General features: G+C 48.3%; 1 protein-coding gene across 3 annotated transcripts in view; it reads right to left on the bottom strand.

Moving 5' to 3' along the window:
- Positions 1-1,172: 1,172 nt before the first annotated feature.
- The window catches only part of MACROD1 (mono-ADP ribosylhydrolase 1), a 182,682-nt gene continuing 167,232 nt past the window's right edge, over positions 1,173-16,622 (bottom strand). For 2 of the 3 annotated variants that reach the window (XM_081968252.1, XM_081968250.1), the window contains 6 exons: positions 14,198-14,314; positions 6,972-7,093; positions 5,308-5,338; positions 5,151-5,224; positions 4,143-4,224; positions 1,173-1,339 (listed from right to left, as the gene is read on the bottom strand). In XM_081968252.1, the coding sequence (XP_081824378.1) occupies positions 1,305-1,339; positions 4,143-4,224; positions 5,151-5,224; positions 5,308-5,338; positions 6,972-7,093; positions 14,198-14,314 (461 nt within the window). In that variant the 3' untranslated portion in view covers positions 1,173-1,304. Of the gene's footprint in view, positions 1,340-3,386; positions 3,419-4,142; positions 4,225-5,150; positions 5,225-5,307; positions 5,339-6,971; positions 7,094-14,197; positions 14,315-16,622 lie in introns of all 3 variants that reach the window. The other variant, XM_081968251.1, reaches the window with a different exon arrangement.

Below are 16,622 nucleotides of genomic sequence, written 5' to 3'. Positions count from 1 at the left end.
ATTTTCTATTCTATTTCTCCTTTTGTATTCTCTTCTATTCTGCTCTTACTCTATTCTATTTTCTATTATTTTCTACTCTATATCTCCTATTCTCTTCTATTCTGCTCTTATTCTATTCCATTTTCTATTATTTTCTATTCTTATCTCCAATTCTATTCTATTTCCTTCTATTCTGCTCTTATTCTATTCCATTTTCTATTCTATTTCTCCTTTTCTATTCTCTTCTATTCTGCTCTTACTCTATTACATTTTCTATTTTCTATTATTTTCTATTCTATTTCTCCTTCTATTCTCTTCTGCTTTTAATCTATTTTCTATTATTTTCTATTCTATTTCTTCTCTTCTCTTCTATTCCATTCTATTTTGCTCTTATTCTATTCTATTTTCTATTCTATTCTGTTTCTTCTATTCCATTCCATTCTTCAGATCCTCCTTGGAATCCCATTCTTCCCTGTTCTCGCCCCCCTCCCCTCCCCTAACAAATCTTCCCTGCTGTTGAACCATCACCTGGGCAGACAAACTTGCAGCTGGGCTTTTGTAGGATTTTTCTGCATTGTGTCCCCGGGGCCATCCCTTGGCCGATGGCATCTAGCAAAACCCACTGCCCCGTTTTTCCCGCGGTGCCAAAATGAGAGAAAACTTGGGGTCTTTGGGTCTTTCGTCCCGATTTCTCTGAAGAGACGCAGGACAGCAAATGCTTTCTTATTCCCCCCCCCCTCTTTTTTGTTTTTGTTTTTGTTTTGGCCACTTTCGCAGAAAATTGATACGCCGCAGTAAATTGTCTGCCAAAAGGAGAGGCTTGAAACTCTCAGTAGTTTAAATATAGTCAGGGTAGGCCGGGAAGTGCAGCACTCCAGACCGCTTCGGCTGGCTCTTAGCTGCAAATTGGCAGTTCGAATCTCACTGGCTCAAGGTTGACTCAGCCTTCCGTCCTTCCGAGGTGGGTAAAGTGAGGACCCAGATTGTTGGGGGCAAGAGGCTGACTCTGTAAACCGCTCAGAGAGGGCTGTAAAGCACTGTGAAAGCGGTATATAAGTCTAAGGGCTCTTGCTACTGCTATTAAGTAGGTAGGCAGGTGTATTTCTGTTTGTGTGTCTTGCTTTGAGTCCTGCTTCTACTCACTCCCCCCCCCCCCCATCAGTCCATCCACCAGGATTTACCAGCGACATAACTGGATCGTCTTTGCCATTTTTATTCTGGAATTGCGGCCAACAGCGCCTGGGGAAGAAGGGTGGGTGTTTTCTTCTAGCTTTCCCCCTTGGAAAAGATCCGGCGTCTCCAGCAGGATTTGCAAGGAAGCCACTTCAGAGCTTTGAGGATGGAGTTTCCTCGGAGGGATCTGCGGGAAGAAGGATTTAGGGTAAGAGTTGCCGTCCGTTTTCTGGCAAAGCACTGCCCCAGGTGAGCCCTGGTCGCCAAAAGCTACCATGGGTGTTGTGGGCCGCCAGTGGCAGCAGAGCTGGCAGCCGATTCGGACAGTGAGGAGGGTTGGGGAGGAACGTGGGCCAGTCCTGGAGTCTGGGGAAGGCTCTGAGGAGGGCTCTGTGTCGGAGGCAGAGAGGGGGCCAGGACCGTCTGGCAGTTATCAGCTGCCTTCAGTGGGACAGAAGAACAGCTGGAGCCTGTTCCCAGGGTGCGCATGCGCAGAGCTTCCAGACGAAGGGAAGAGCTAAAGCACAGGGGTCGACTTGGGAGGAAGGCCACAGGTGGACGATGAATGGCCCCTCCCAGAGGAAATAAAAGAGGAGCAAAGGGGAGTGGAGTTTGCAGGAGACAATTAGTTCGCTTAATTTGTTCGTGACTCTCCGAGACTCCTTGCCAAGTTCTGCAGAGATCGGCCTGGCAGCTCTCCAAGCCAGAGAAGGTCTGTGACTGTAAATCCTCCCTCGAAAGACTTTGCTGGATGTGAAGGAGCAGAATTCACAGTCAATTAATAAAAGAGGTTTTTGTCGGGACTTTTGTTTCATGTTCTTGGGAAGCCTCCGTCGGAACAGAGGCGGGCAAGGGGGAAACACGTCCTGTCTTCAGCGATGGAGAAAGACAATGTGTGAACTTAAAGTTGGTGTTAAAACTTTATCTGTGTTTGCACAGGGCAGAGAGAATTATGACCAACTGTTGATCACTCCTGTCCCCCCTCTTAAATTTTTTTTTCCCGGTTGAGATGATTCTAGGCCTGTTTAACTTGTGGGAATGTTATGCTTTGTTACGTTCTTTATATTTTTAATCCTTTATATTATTTATATTCTATTTATATTTATATTCTGGTTCATTCATTCCTGTTCTTTGCCCCTCCCTGTTCCTTGCCGTTCTTTTAACCCTTCCTGCCCCTGGGGGTAGGGGGGTGGGGAAGGGAGGGGGCTGAGTCCTTCTGGATCTAACAGCCTGGCTTGGTGGCTTCGTTGTACAGCGGTGTGAAGGGTGAAAGTAGCAGGGGGAAAATTCTGCATTCTTATGAGAAGTGAGGAGAATTAAACCCAGAAAGCAGGGGTGAAATGCTATCAGTTTGCTCCCCATGCACTCTTGCTAGCAGTCTCTGCCCAGACGTCCTTTTGACGCTCTGCGCATGCTCACATTGTTCCTGAACCAGTGGCAAATGTAAGTGGATTTCACCCCTGCCAGGAAGGCTTAAAACATTGCGCCTCTTTCATAAAACCAGAAGATGCCAAAACGGTCTCCGGAAACTGTTCGGGAGTTTTATTCTCCTCCCGTGGAATTTCCCCCTCCCTGGTTGTGAATAAAAGGAGAACAGACATACAGGTCTTTTGTATGACTTGGTATGGTCTTGACTTACAACCACAATTGGGCCTAGCATGCCCGTTGCTAAGCCAGGCGGTCGTTAAACAAGCCGTGTCCGATTTTACAAACGCTGCTTTTTTTGCCATGTTAAGGAAATCACTGCAGCCGTTAAATCATGCCGTTGTTAAGCGGATCTGGCTTCCTCCACTGACTTTACTAGTCATAAGGTCACAAAAGGGGGGGGGGATCACAATGACCCCGGATGCCGCAACCGTCATAAATACGAACCAATTGCCAAGTGTCTGAGACTCCTATGCTGCAACCGTTATAAATACAGACCGGTTGTAAGCATCCGAATTTTGCTCGCATCACCATAGGGATGCTGCGATGGTCATAAGTGTGAGGACCAATGGTAACTCCCTTTTTCCCAGGGAAAAAGGGCCACTAAACGAATAAGATCCGAGGGCTACCTGTGCAGGCCAGGAGATCCCTTTTGTGGGGGCCTTCTGTAGTATCTCTTCCCAACTTGGAGCAGAGGAAACCCGGGTTTTAGTGAGAGGAAAAACCAGGCTAAGAAGCTGTTAGGGCCAAATCACAAACATGCCTTTCCCAGGATTGCACTTTTGCACACCATGCTGGGAAATGCTTACCGCCTTCGGAGCATGGGAAGTGTGGGATCAGGCTGGAAATGAGAGGAGGGAGAGGAAAGTTCCCAGAAAGACTGATTGTCCTTTCGCCACCCAGATAAATAACTTTCTCAACCCAGGCAACTTTAAGACGCATGGACTTCAACTCCCAGAATTCCCCAACTGTTGTGTCTCTGAGGAGGGCTCTGTGTCGCAGGCAGAGATGGGACCAGGGCCCTCTGACAGTTCTCAGCTGCCTTTGGAGTCAGACATCAGTGGGGCAGAAGAACAGCTGGAGCCTGTTCCCAGTGTGCGCATGCGCAGAGTTGCCAGACGAAGGGAAGAGCTAAAGACAGGGGTGGACTTGGGAGTAAAGCCACAGGTGGACAATGAATGGCCCCTCCCAGAGGAAATAAAAGAGGAGCGAAAGGGGAGTGGAGTTTGCAGGAGAAAATTAGTTCGCTTAATTGGTTCCTGACTCTCTGAGACTCCTGGCCAAGTTTTGCAGAGATCGGCCTGGCATCTCTCCAAGCCAGATAAGGTCTGTGACCGTAAATCCTCCCTCGAAAGACTTTGCTGGATGTGAAGGAGCAGAATCCACAGTCAATTAATAAAAGGGGTTTTTGTCGGGACAACAAGGAGTTGGCCTCATGCTCTCAGGAAGCCTCAGTCAGCTATGCTGACTGGGGAATTCTGGGAATTGGAAGTCCACGTGTCTTAAAAGTTGCCCAGGTTGGAAAACGCTGCCCCTAGACGGGGGGCCCCCAACCAGTAACTTACCGATAGGAAAAAACTTCGGCAGTTTCTCCTTATAAATTTCATCGTCCTTTTCCAGGAAAACACAGATGATAAGTCGCTCAACCTGGCCAAGATACAACCATGATTAGCAGGAGAAGGAAGTTGGTTTCAGGATGACGTTTTCAAAAGGGGGGGGGGTGTTAGGCATTGTTTGCAACTGGCTCCAATCCACGTGTAAAGATACTATAGTTGAAGGGATTTCTAACATAGGTAAATCATGTTTTTCACTGATGCTTTATGTTTGTCACTAAACAAATGGATTATAAGTGGAGGACTGTTTCTGTTTATCTAAAGGACTACCCCAAACTCTGTGATAGGGTTTTGCATGGGTTTACTAATCCCTTTAAAAGAATCAATTTCCCCCCCATCCTATAGTTAGTACACAATGCCCTCCCTGCAAAGACCAGCAATTGGCTGACACGCAAATAGAGAGTTGGAAGGAACCTTGGAGGTCGTCTAGTCCAACCTCCTGCTTAGGCAAGAAACCCTACACCACTTCAGACAAATGGCTATCCAACATCTTCTTAAAGACTTCCAGTGTTGGAGCATTCACATTTCTGGAGGCAACTTCTGTTCCACTGGTTAATTGTTCTAACTGTCAGGAAGTTTCTCCTTAGTTCTAAGTTGCGTCTCTCCTTGATTAGTTTCCACCCATTGCTTCTTGTCCTACCCTCAGGTGCCTAGGAGAATAGCTTGACTCTCTCTTCTTTGGGGCAACCCCTGAGATATTGGAAGACTGCTACCATGTCTCCCCTAGTCCTTCTTTCTCTTAAGCTAAACATACCCAGTTCCTGCAACCGTTCTTCATATGTTTTAGCCTCCAGTCCCCTAATCCTCTTGGTTGCTCTTCTCTGCACTCTTTCTAGAGTTTCCACATCTTTTATACAACGCAGCGACCAAAACTGGATGCAAAACTGGATATTGTGTGTTTGGTGAAGAAAGGAGACCCCAGGCAGAGCCAAACTGCTGGTTTTGCCAGATCAACCATACCTTGTCCTTGTTGTCTTCTAGCCAATTGTGTAACGTGTTGAGAACAGCCTCCGCCGCAGCGTCATTGGGGTAGCCTGTGGAGAACATGGGAAGTTTGCTGAATATCTGGGGAGGTTAACCCTGCCTGCCTCTCTCTCTTCCCTGCCTTGGTACTTACCAAAGACCCCGGTGGAAATGCAGGGAAAGGCCTGTGGGCAGAGAGAAATAAGAAGGAGAAGGTTAAGGACGGAGCTTCCCTCGAATACGGAATGATCCCAGACTTTGGCTAAAACTTTTCTCTCGCGTACAAAGGTGAGAAAAGGAGTAAATCCCCTTTTTTTTTTTTGGATCTTGGGAAGTATCAATTTCCAAAGGCGGATAAAGTAGGTCTTGTGCAGGAGGGACAATAGATAGATAACGTACCCAGAAATCTTCAAATCAGAAATCGCAGTGAAGTTGAGTTGGTCTCGATCAGCTGTAAAATGTAAATTCTTCTGTCCTTCCCTTGTAATCTCCCCCCCTCCCCCCCCCACGTTTTGGATGGCGTTTTCCTCAGGGTCTCCTGCTCGAGCAGGGGGCTGGACTAGAAGACCTCCAAAGGTCCCTTCCAGCTCTGTTATTCTGCAAATGCGTTGGGCTACAGCATCCGTGTCAGTGTTAAATCATGAGCCTCGAGGCGAGCTTCAAATGAAATCCAGTCCTTTATTAGGAGCTCCGTGTCGGCAGGTACCCAAGTGAAGCCAGCTCTGACCCCATGTAATTTACGGCCCCAATCGTAATCGTTTCCCCGCCCCCGCCCCCTTTCCTATGACAACTCGAGAGCAGGCCAGGGAGACTTTGCGAGATGACATTCGGTTCCCCTCACTTCCTGAAGGCGAGCTGTGCAAAGCAAAAACAATTTGAGTACAGGTATGGATTAGGGTCTCGTAGGTCATAAGTCGGGGCCCCTGAAGGGGGCAAAGCAGGGCCTTCTCAAACCTTTGCTAAAGACCCCTGGATCTCCTGCCATCCATCAACAGTGCCAGATGGACTGATAGTTAACAGCTGCTCATCTGGAAAGACTTGGGAGCATTCCTGGCTTGCGTGCTGGGACTGATGTCTCAGGCCTTTCATTCTGTACAAACCCCAATTGGACAGTTAGCAGGAGAGCCCACATCCTTTCCCTTCCCGCTGGTCTCTCCCCTCCCCCCCAAAGACCGCTCGAGTTGGAGACGATTGTTTTAGCCAGTGAATTTTATTGCGTTTCTGCCACGGACCTGAATAGAGCAGGAGATCAATGGGACTGGGAACAAATGAAATTGGCTGCTTACCTCCCAAGGTAAGCAGAGCTGGAAGGGACCTTGTAGGTCATCTAGTCCAACCCAATGTCCAAGCAGGAGACCCTACACTGTTTCTGACAAGAGGACACTCCAGTCTCTTCTTGAAAGCTTCCAGGGACGAAGTTCCCACAACTTCAGAAGGCAGCTTCTGTTCCATGGGTGGATTGCTCTCACGGTCAGAAAAGCTCCTTAGCAATACTTAAGAAATGGATGAATTAGATCCGTGTTTTGCTACTGTGTGGAGTTCAACTCCCAGAAGCCCCTGCTGGCTGGGGAATTCTGGGGGTTGAAGTCCAGCTCTCTTCAATGTAGCCAAGATCGAGAAACGCTGATCTGATTCCTCCATTTCTAAGTAGCGTTCAATGAGACAGACATCCTCACGACCTCCACGCGTTACAGACGCCAGCTCCCATTGCCTCCAGCTCGAGGGACGAGCGGTGTTGGTGAGTGCTGCTGAAGGGAGGTGGGGGGGGCACCACAAGGTGATCCATTAGGCTCTCAGGGCCCTGTTTGATCTACTCACCACTGTCTGCAGCTTGTTCTCCAGTGCAAGTTTCAAGCTGTTCTTGTAGCAGTCGACGAGTTGGGTCTGCTGGGAGGAACTGGGCTCCCCCTGGGCGATGGGCCCCACGGTGTGAATCACAACTGGAAGGCAAAAGTGGGGTGTTGCTAGAAGCAGCCCCCCTCCCTAAGTTGCTCACAGATCTGAGTGAGAGAGAAGCACAGACTCTCCCCCGCCCCCTCTCATGGAGCAGAGCCAAACTGACTTTGTGGTATCTTTCAAATACTTTTACAAATTAGCAAATGAGAGCTTTAAAATAATTTGCTCCGTATCCTATGAGGGTGTGTGTGTGTTTCCCCCTCCCTAATCCACAACCATTCATCCTGCTTTAATGCAGCCGTTCTTGGACCCGTTCCACTTCGCTTTCATCCGGCCTGCACTTAGCCACTCACTTATCCAAGCGGCTGTATCCTTTTTGTGAAAATGAAGTTTACACCCGCAAGCAAATCCAGCCTCGGAATGACTTGTCGTTCCCTTTGGGCGCCTTTGGCATGGCGAGATAGGAACCTTAACAAGGAACCGATCGTTACAAACTTGGCTTGTCCCCGGCCATCCTTTTTCCAAGTTTTGCTTCATTCTTTTTTTCTTTCCCCCCCCAAGAGTTTCTGGAAACTCCCTTTTCTGATTGGAAGCTGCAATCCCTTTCTCTCTGTAGCTTGAGCCCCCGAGGACCAAAACAAAAAAAAAAAAAAAGCCCAAAGAATGTTCCTTTGTATTAAATAGATTTTAGGAAGGAAAAAAGAAAGCAAAGCTTTCTCTCAATCTGTTATAAACGGTTTGAAAGCTGGCAGTGTCAGCTTCGGCCATGCATGTCTCACGCATCTTGTACATGGGAAGGAAGAGTTATTGTCTTCCCCTTTCTTGGTGCAAGATGCTTAAGAAAGCATCTGCAAATATATATACATTGGATAGAATTAGATAGATGATAGGCAGGCAGGCAGATAAATAGATAGGAGATAGATGATAGATAAAGAGATAGATAAGAGAGGGAGAAAATAGATAATATAGTTAGATGATAGGTAAGAGATAGAGATAGAGATATGATAGATAAGATAAAGAGCTAGATGATAGTAAGATAGATGAAATATAAAGAGATAGAGATTCATAGATGATACATAAGATAAAGATAAAGATGATAGATAACATAGATAAGGAGACGATATAGATAAGGGGATAGAGAGAGATGTAAAGATATGGATGGATGGATAGATGGATAAGAGAGATGATAGATAAAATAAAGAGATGATAATAAAAGATGAGAGAGAGAGAGAGAGAGAGAGATGATACATAAGATAAAGATAAAGATGATAGATTTAAGATAGATGATAGATAAAAGAGAAATGATAGACAGAGATGTAGATAGAAGATTCTTTTATCTACATCTCTGTCTATCAATCATCACTCATCTATCTGATAGATAGATAAAGATAGACATAGAGATGTAGATACTGTAGATGATAGCTAGAGATAGATAGATGATAGATAAGATAGACACAGATAGATAGATAGATAGATAGATAGATAGATGATAGATAGATAGATGATAGATAGATAGATAGATATTGATAGATATAAACCCTCTTATTGGCATATTCCTCCCCTTCAGAGACCCCAGAGTAGCCCAGCAAAGAGCCCAGGCGAAGGCAGCTTTGCAAATGGCGAAGGTGGTTAACAAGGCAACCTGCAGGGGGTGGGGGAAGAGAGACCGACTTGACTGCCTTACTTGTTGCCTCCTAAGAGGTTGCTGATAAAGCTCAGGGTGCGAAGGCCGGCTGGGGCCACCAGGGGGTGCTGTTGAGCTACCAATGCCTTTCCTGGGAGGGAGGGAAGCAGCTGGGGCTTCGTGCCCATGTCCTGCCTTTGCTGTGGGGAGCCAGGCTGATGCCCTCCAGGCCTAATCAGGGAAGGGGCAGGAAGGTCGGCCCCCTCCAGGTGTCTGCCCGAGCAGCCGGACCCCTCTGCTCAGTTGCTGCCCGGTGTTTGCACACTGATGTGATTGCCCATCTCCCGAGCCAGGGGTGGCTGAATGGGGGCGGGAGAAGCCCTTGCCCAGGGGAAGAAGGGGAAGACGCAGCTCCAGGCACCCTTGCCCCACCTGAGAGGCGGTGGGGGGCATCCTAACCTCGGTTTGGGAGAAAAAACATTGAGTGTTGGTGCTGGACAGCAAAGCCTTGGCGTGCCTAACACTGGAAGGCAAAATAAATGACAAAACCACATCTAACTTACTTTGGCCATGTCATGCGGGGGGGGGGGGATTTACAGGAAAACGTTAGTGGTAAAAGGGAACCAGGCCACCAACTTTTCCTGAAGCCCCGGGGGCAAAAGCTTTGTGGGGGTAAGCAGAGCCAGCCAGGTCGAGCCACCGGGAATTGCCACGGATCCTGCAGAATTGCCAAGAACTTGGACGCAGTGGCTCAGGGGCTAAGATGCTGAGCTTGTCGATCAGAAAGGTCGGCAACTGGGCAGTTCGAATCCCTAGCGCCGCGTAATGGAGTGAGCTCCCGTGACTTGTCCCAGCTTCTGCCAACCTAGCAGTTTGAAAGCAGGTAAAAATGCAAGTAGAAAAATAGGAACCACCTTTGGTGGGAAGGGAACAGCGTTCCATGCGCCTTTGACGTTGAGTCATGCCGACCACATGACCACGGAGACGTCTTCAGCTGGCTCTTTCAAACGGAGATGAGCACTGCCCCCTAGAGTCGGGAACGACTAGCACACATGTGCCAGGGGAACCTTTACCTAGCCTGTTTGGTGGCTCAGTTTGTCAAACCCCGGTGCATTAATAAACGCACATAAATGTGTTAACACTCCAAGCCATAAAAAAAACTAATTTATAAACTCTTGAAGCCTCTGGATTTGACTTGCTGATTGCGACAAGGCCAGGTAAGTGCGTAAATCCAGCCATTGTGATGGATAAATAGATTTAGCCCACCTGCTGGATTCGCCCAAACCCTCAAAGAAACCACGTGGGTTGAATTCCCACCAAGCACCAACTTTTGAAAAGGGAGAGTGGCAGGTGTCAGCTTCGGTGGTGTGCTTGCAAAAAAAAAAAAAAAAGCCACGCTCAAAAAGTTTGGGCCTGCAGCTCTTTTGTGATGGGAGGATTGAAACGAGGGACGGGCGGGGGGCGGGGGGGGGGGCTGTGATGGTTCTGTATTGGAAAAAGTAAGGCCTTTGGGGCAGGGAAGGCTTCAGAAGGACACTGGCAGGCGGAGTCTGATGTTTGCTCAAAGAAACGGGTGTTTTTTAAGGGGGGGGGGAATCCAAATTAGAAAAAAAAATATCTGCCTTGTTAGTCGGTTATTTGCAAGGGAATCGATTTAACCTCATGGATTGCTGTGTCTGCTGGAAGGGAGGTTGTGGGGGGAGAAGAAAGGAAAAATAAACCTTCACTCTTGTTGAAAGAGACAGAAGGGAAAAAAAGAAAGAAGGAAAGAAATTAGCAGCCGAAACAGTTGGAGGGGGGGGGGCAGAAGGTAGGCAGCCTGGCGTGAAATTCAATTACAAGGCAGGGAGGTGGGCAAGGAAGCTGAGAGGCGAGAGAGAGAGCCCCCCCCAAAGCCCCCCCCCCACCAGCCCTGCCTCCCAGCCCGGTTCCCACCCGGTGGCAAACCACGATTTGCTTAAGCTATGATGATCTCTTGGCATAACCATGATTTTAGCCGTGGTGGGGGTCAGTTTGGGGAGCTGGTGGGAACCAAGGGGGGCACTTCAGGCTCAAGGGAAGCCAGGTAGCTCCTTCCCCACCCAGAATCCCCCTCCCCAGGGGGCGTGGGTTCCTCCCACTTGGGGCGTGGCTTCCGACAGGTGTGGCATAGCATCTCTGCCTCCATCGTCTCACCTGTAAAGCAAAATTGCCCAAGGGGAGGGGTGGGGAACCAGGCCATCCCCCCCACCCACTCACCAAGGCTCCTGCTGTACCTGTCAAGTACCCCCCAATCTTAAAGGGCAAAGAGAGGGTCTCGGGGTGTGTGTGTCCCCTTTGGCTGCTGCCCACCCATCCTCCTTGCCAGAAGAGATGTCCATTGGGAAAGACAGGTGCTCAGTTCCCCATATCGCCCCCCCTTCCTCTTGTCTTCTCCTTCAGCCCCCCCCCCCCATTTCTCTCTCTCCCTGGCAAGGCAAGGGTGGGCAGGGTGACTCGTAGCTGCTGCCAGAGGAAACAGTTCCTGCCTCCGTTGCATGTTAAGCACCTTCCGCGACGTGCCTGGAATGCGGAGGCCGCCAGAGAGGCCGGCGTGGAGCTGCCACCGAGGGGGTGGGGGGGAAGGCAGAGAAGGACCTTGGCTGGGGGTGGGTGGGCAGGGGGCAGGCAGGTCCTCCCTGGCAAGATTGGGCTTCCTGTGCCCGTTTTAGAGAGCTGAAGCTTGGCAGGGGGCCTTCCTTCCCATTGAGATGGCATCGGGTCCCCCGTTTTTGGCTGGAGGAGGGCAGGAAAGGTTTGAGCGGGATTTGCGAATGCAAACGGAGGCAGGACCTTCCCCTCTGGCATTTGGGGTGGGGGTGTTACAGCTCTTTCTAGCAACGTCATTTTCCTTCTGTACTTTTTATTATTATTATTATTTCTCTAAAAAAGTGCAGCCTCGGAACAGTTTAACAGCTTCAGTCGTGTTGGTCGTTCCTGGCTCTAGGGTGCTCATCCCCGTTTCAAAGCCGAAGAGCCAGCGCTGTCTGAAGATGTCTCCGTTGTCATGTGGCCGGCAGGACTCAACACCAAAGGCGCACAGGACGCTGTTCCCTTCCCACCAAAGGTGGTTCCTATTTTTCTACTTGCATTTTTTACTTGCTTTCGAACTGCTAAGTTGGCAGAAATCTTCGAGGTTCCACATTTCCAAACATTTTGGGCTGCTTGGGTAAATTTTCTAACCCAGAAAAATCCCAGCGTGACTCTGCTCTGAGCAAAGGGATGGCCTAGATGATCCCTGAAGCCCCCCTATCCCATTTGAGGTTGCCGTGGAGTCCGGAAAGGCCTGTCCGGAGACACTTTGTGGCTGGCTTTGGCTAGAAGAGCATCCGGTCAGTTGGCAAAACATGACACACCCAAAAGCCGATCTTTTTTCCTATGGCTCATCCATCTAAGAAAGGCTGAGGGCCAAAGAATGGAGGCCTTTGAACTCTGGTGCTGGAGGAGGAGACTCCTGCATTGAGTCCCTTGGACTGCAAGGCCATCCAACCGGTCAGTCCTAGAGGAGATCCACCCTGGCTGCTCTTTAGAAGGCCGGATCCTGAAGAGGAAACTCAAAGACTTTGGCCACCTGATGAGAAGGAAGAAGGACTCCCTGGAGAAGAGCCTCATGCTGGGAACGATGGAGGGCAAAAGAAGAAGAAGGGGACGGCAGAGAAGGAGGTGGCTGGATGGAGTCACCAAAGCAGTCAGCCTGAGCTTAAATGGACTCCAGGGGATGGGAGAGGACAGGATGGCCTGGAGGAATGTCGTCCATGGGGTCTCGATGGATCGGACACAACTTCGCAACTAACAACAGCAACATCCGTCTACAAGGCCGCCCAGCCAGATTCCTTGTTTCCCCAACAAAGATGCCCTCCCTCGCTCACTTTGCCGCTGATGAACTCCGCGCTGTGTTTACGAGCCTCTGATTAATACGCATCCGCCTCATTTGCTTAATTCCTTTTTATTAAGAATTAAGCAAAGGACTTCGAACACGGAGGAGGCCAATTTCCCCCCCTGCTCTCCGCAAAGGGGACGGTGGAGGCGGAAAGATTCCCTTCGCCTTTTTTCTTTTTTTAATTCCTTTGCCCCCACCCTGGCATGCACCCCAGGTACCATCCCACATGGGGAGGGGGCTTTTGTTTGGATCACTTTACAATTCGCCAGAGTCACGACAATATTTTACCTCCAATATTTTGGAGTTATTTTAACTCCCAACTACAGAAAGGAGGACACGGGGCCAAATCTGACGGCTAGTTTGTTTCAGAGGGGAGGGCCTTTCAGCTAGGAGAAGCTATCCTCCCGTGCACAAGGAGTCCTCAACTTATGCCCATAATGGAACTTGCCCATCATGGTCATAAAACGAGGCGCCCATCTGAACCAACCCAATTTCATGAACGTTTGTTTGTATCTGTTGTTAAGGGGATGCAGGGTTCCCTATGGGCCGTGTTGGCTGAAAACTGGAAATAAATACTGCCCCCCCCCCCCGGCAAAAATGGTTTAAAGCGAAGTCCTTGTGATGGTAAAGATGCCGCAAACAGCCATTAAGCCACAATGAGCTACGGTGGCGCAGTGGTCAGAGTGCCGTACTGAGCTTTCATCTGATTCTCTTTGCAGTCGAACTGCCTAAGAGCTACAGGAAGTCCTCGACTTATGACCGTAATGGACCCTGCCCAGTAAGCCATGATGGTTATAAAACAGGTCATCGAGTAGCCGGTTTCATAACATCTCTTTGGAGACGGTCCGTAGTCCGTTAAGTGAATGCCACAGCTGTTAAGCAAGTCACCTGTTCGCGATGGGGGCTGTTTTTGCCTAAAAGTGGAAATAAATACCTTTTTTTTTTTGCTAAAATGTGGTCACATGACGGTGGGACGCTGCAAAATAGCCTTAGATGCCCCAGCCCTCGGTTGCCTAATGGTGGGAGGAGGGAAAGATTGCTGACTGGGGAATTCTGGGAGGAGGAAAAGATTGCTGACGGGGGAATTCTGGGAGTTGAAGTTCACCCATCTTAAAGACGCCTGGGGTTGAGAAACAATATCCGAAAGCCTGGTTTACGATGTCAAACACCTGTCAGAGTTAGCCAGTTCTGAACTTTTAGCCAGGATTTGCCCTCCTCTGATACAGAGCCCTGATTCAGGGTCCTGAGTTCAAGAGTTAAAAAAAAAAAATTGTAGCCGCTGTTTTCAAGGTTAAACCTTACCGTTTCTTGATTCCCTCCTTGAACGGATCTATGCAATATACAATAGCAGAGTTGGAAGGGACCTTGGAGGTCTTCTAGTCCAACCCCCTGCCTAGGCAGGAAACACTACATCATTTCAGACAAATGGCTATCCCACATCTTCTTAAAGACTTCCAGTGTTGGGGCATTCACAACTTCTGGTGGCAAGCAGTTCCACTGGTTCTCACTATCAAGAACTTTCTCCTTAGTTCTAAGTTGCTTCTCTCCTTGATTAGTTTCCACCCACTGCTTCTTGTTCTACACTCGGCTACTCGTCCCTTCAGCTGGCAAGCTGCTTTTACTCACATCTAGCTGGGAGACGGTACCCACAGGAGATCTTCGCTTTCCCGGTCTCGCAACCGTTCAGGCTCCGGCATTCCTCTTTCAGCAAAGGTCCCGCGGCACGGTGGATGCATCCGTCCACTGTGAAAGGAATGAGAAGAAAAAAAAAAACACAAATGCACACATCGTCAAAATAATAGCAATCATAATATTGCAATAATCAGGTGATGCACAAATGGAGAAACAGCTAAGGGAAGGAACGAATGAAAGAAAAAAGGGAGGAAAGGGAGGAGAAGAAAGGAAGGAGAGGAAGAGGGAAGAAGGGAAGGAAGGGAAGGGAAGGAAAAAGGGAAGAAGAGAGGAAAGGAAGAAGAGGGAAGAAGGGAAGGAACGAATGAAAGAAAAAAGGGAGGAAAGGGAGGAGAAGAAAGGAAGGAGAGGAAGAGAGAAGAAGGGAAGGGAAGAAAGGGAAGGAAAAGGAAGAAAACAAGGAGAGAAGAAAGGAAGGAGAGGAAGAGGGAAGGAACGGAAGAAGGGAAGGAAGGAAAGGAAAAAGAAGAAAGGAAGAAGGGGAAGGAAGGAAAGGAAAGGAAAAAGGGAGGAAAGCAAGGAAAGAAGAAAGGAAGGAGAAGAGGAAGGAAGGAAGAAGGGAAGGAAGGAAGGAAGGGAAGCTGATGTGGAACTGCTGGTCTGATTTGCTCTCTGCTCTCCAGCCATCACAGAGCCTCATTGATCAGGAAAGTCCATTATTAGCTCATTCGCAGTCCATCTGCTAATCCATAAAACAATATTTTACCAGTTGCCTTCCGAGGGGAGTCGATAAAGAGGTAGGGAGACCGTCCGTGTTGGCTTAGCCCCCTACCATTATAAAGAGAAAAAGGGGGTCGATTGGAGGGCTTCCCGTGGAAAACGGGGCAGAGCAGATTGGGGTTCGACCTCAAATCTGACCCCGGGGCTCTTCGGCATCCTAACAAACGTATTTATGTCAGTTGCGGTCGTCTGATTGTCACCTGTGACCTTCCCAGGCAGCTCCTGACAAGCAAAGTCAATGAGAGAAGCCAGATTCGCTTAACGGCTGCATGGTTCGCCTTAACGACTGTAACAAAGAAAGGTCGTAAGGTGGGCAAAACTCACTTAACAGCTGCCCTGCTTCGCAAATGGAAATTTTGAGCTCAATTGTGCCTGCAAGTCGAGCATTTGAGGACTTTAAGTAAATATTTCTATTTAAACAATGTTTAAGTAGAATTTGAATAGTAAACCTTTCTATGTCAGCATTTAAACAATGTTTAAGTGACGTTTAAATCAGTAAATCTTTCTATTTAAACAAGTTTAAGTCATATTTAAATAATGTTTTATATTTCGATGAATATTGATTTCATTTCACCTTGACTCCCTGTGGCTTACCCAAATCATAGATTAGGGGGGCCAATAAAAACAAAGTTTTTTCAAACAATCAACTGCAACAATACTTCTTATTATTTTTGAAATGATGGGCAAGAGCTTATCTTGAAGGGTGTTCTTGAAGGGGTCAGCTCCCTCAAGGGTAAAAAGGATAAAGCATTTTGGGCATCTGGTGCTCTCCAAGGTGCTGCTGGAAATGTTGCGTTTATTTTATTTATTTTTTTGCTTTCTGAAAAATGCCGGAATCTTTTTTTATCCACCATCGCATCAAAATTGCCCTCGTTTGGGTGAAGAGGGGAACATCGCCCTGTGAATATTTTATTTTAAAACCCCTTTACGTGTTTCTCTCTCTCTTTCTCTCTCTCTCTTTCTCTCTTTCTTTCTCTCTCTTTCTCTCTCTCTCTCTTTCTCTCTCTCTCTCTGTCTTTCTGTCTCTCTCTCTAACCCGTGACAAAACTGGAAATATTATTCGCCAATTCTTCGGGAAGGATTTGCTGAGGATCACAATTCCTGCGTGCCCCCCTCATCCGGCTGCAAGGAGAAAGGTGCCCTTGTCACGGAAGACTCTTAACACAATGTGCCGGGACATTAAGATTGTGCGTGGCTCGGCCCGATTATACCCACCGGCACCCAAAACCCTTTGAGAGGGTTGCATTTTGGTTACTTTAAACCATTTTTTTGCAGTTTCAGGAGGGAAGAGCAAGCAAAAAGAAAAACACACGCACAAAAAAACCCCAGGGTGCTTTGCGATGAGAAACCGAGCATGACAGTTGGAGCATGTCTGCATTAATGCCAGGAGTTGGGCTGGAGCAAAGGGGCAAAGGGAGGTGAGAGTTGGGATTGACCGGGGAGGGGGGGCAGAGAAAAGCAAAGTGCCCCAAGATTGCAGAAGGGGGTATGCGTGGTTTGATTTTTTCTTGCCTTCTATTTCTCCTCCCGTAATCTTTCTCCCTCTTCTCCTCTTATTTCTCCTTCTCCCTCTTCTCTTCCTCTTTCTCCTCCTCCCTCTCCCTCCTATCCTTCTCCCTCTTCTCCTCTTATTTCTCCT

The sequence above is a fragment of the Natrix helvetica genome (assembly GCF_964273705.1).
Source record: "Natrix helvetica genome assembly, chromosome: 16".
Classification (NCBI taxonomy): Eukaryota; Metazoa; Chordata; class Lepidosauria; order Squamata; family Natricidae; genus Natrix; species Natrix helvetica.
This window is presented reverse-complemented; position numbering and strand designations above follow the sequence as displayed.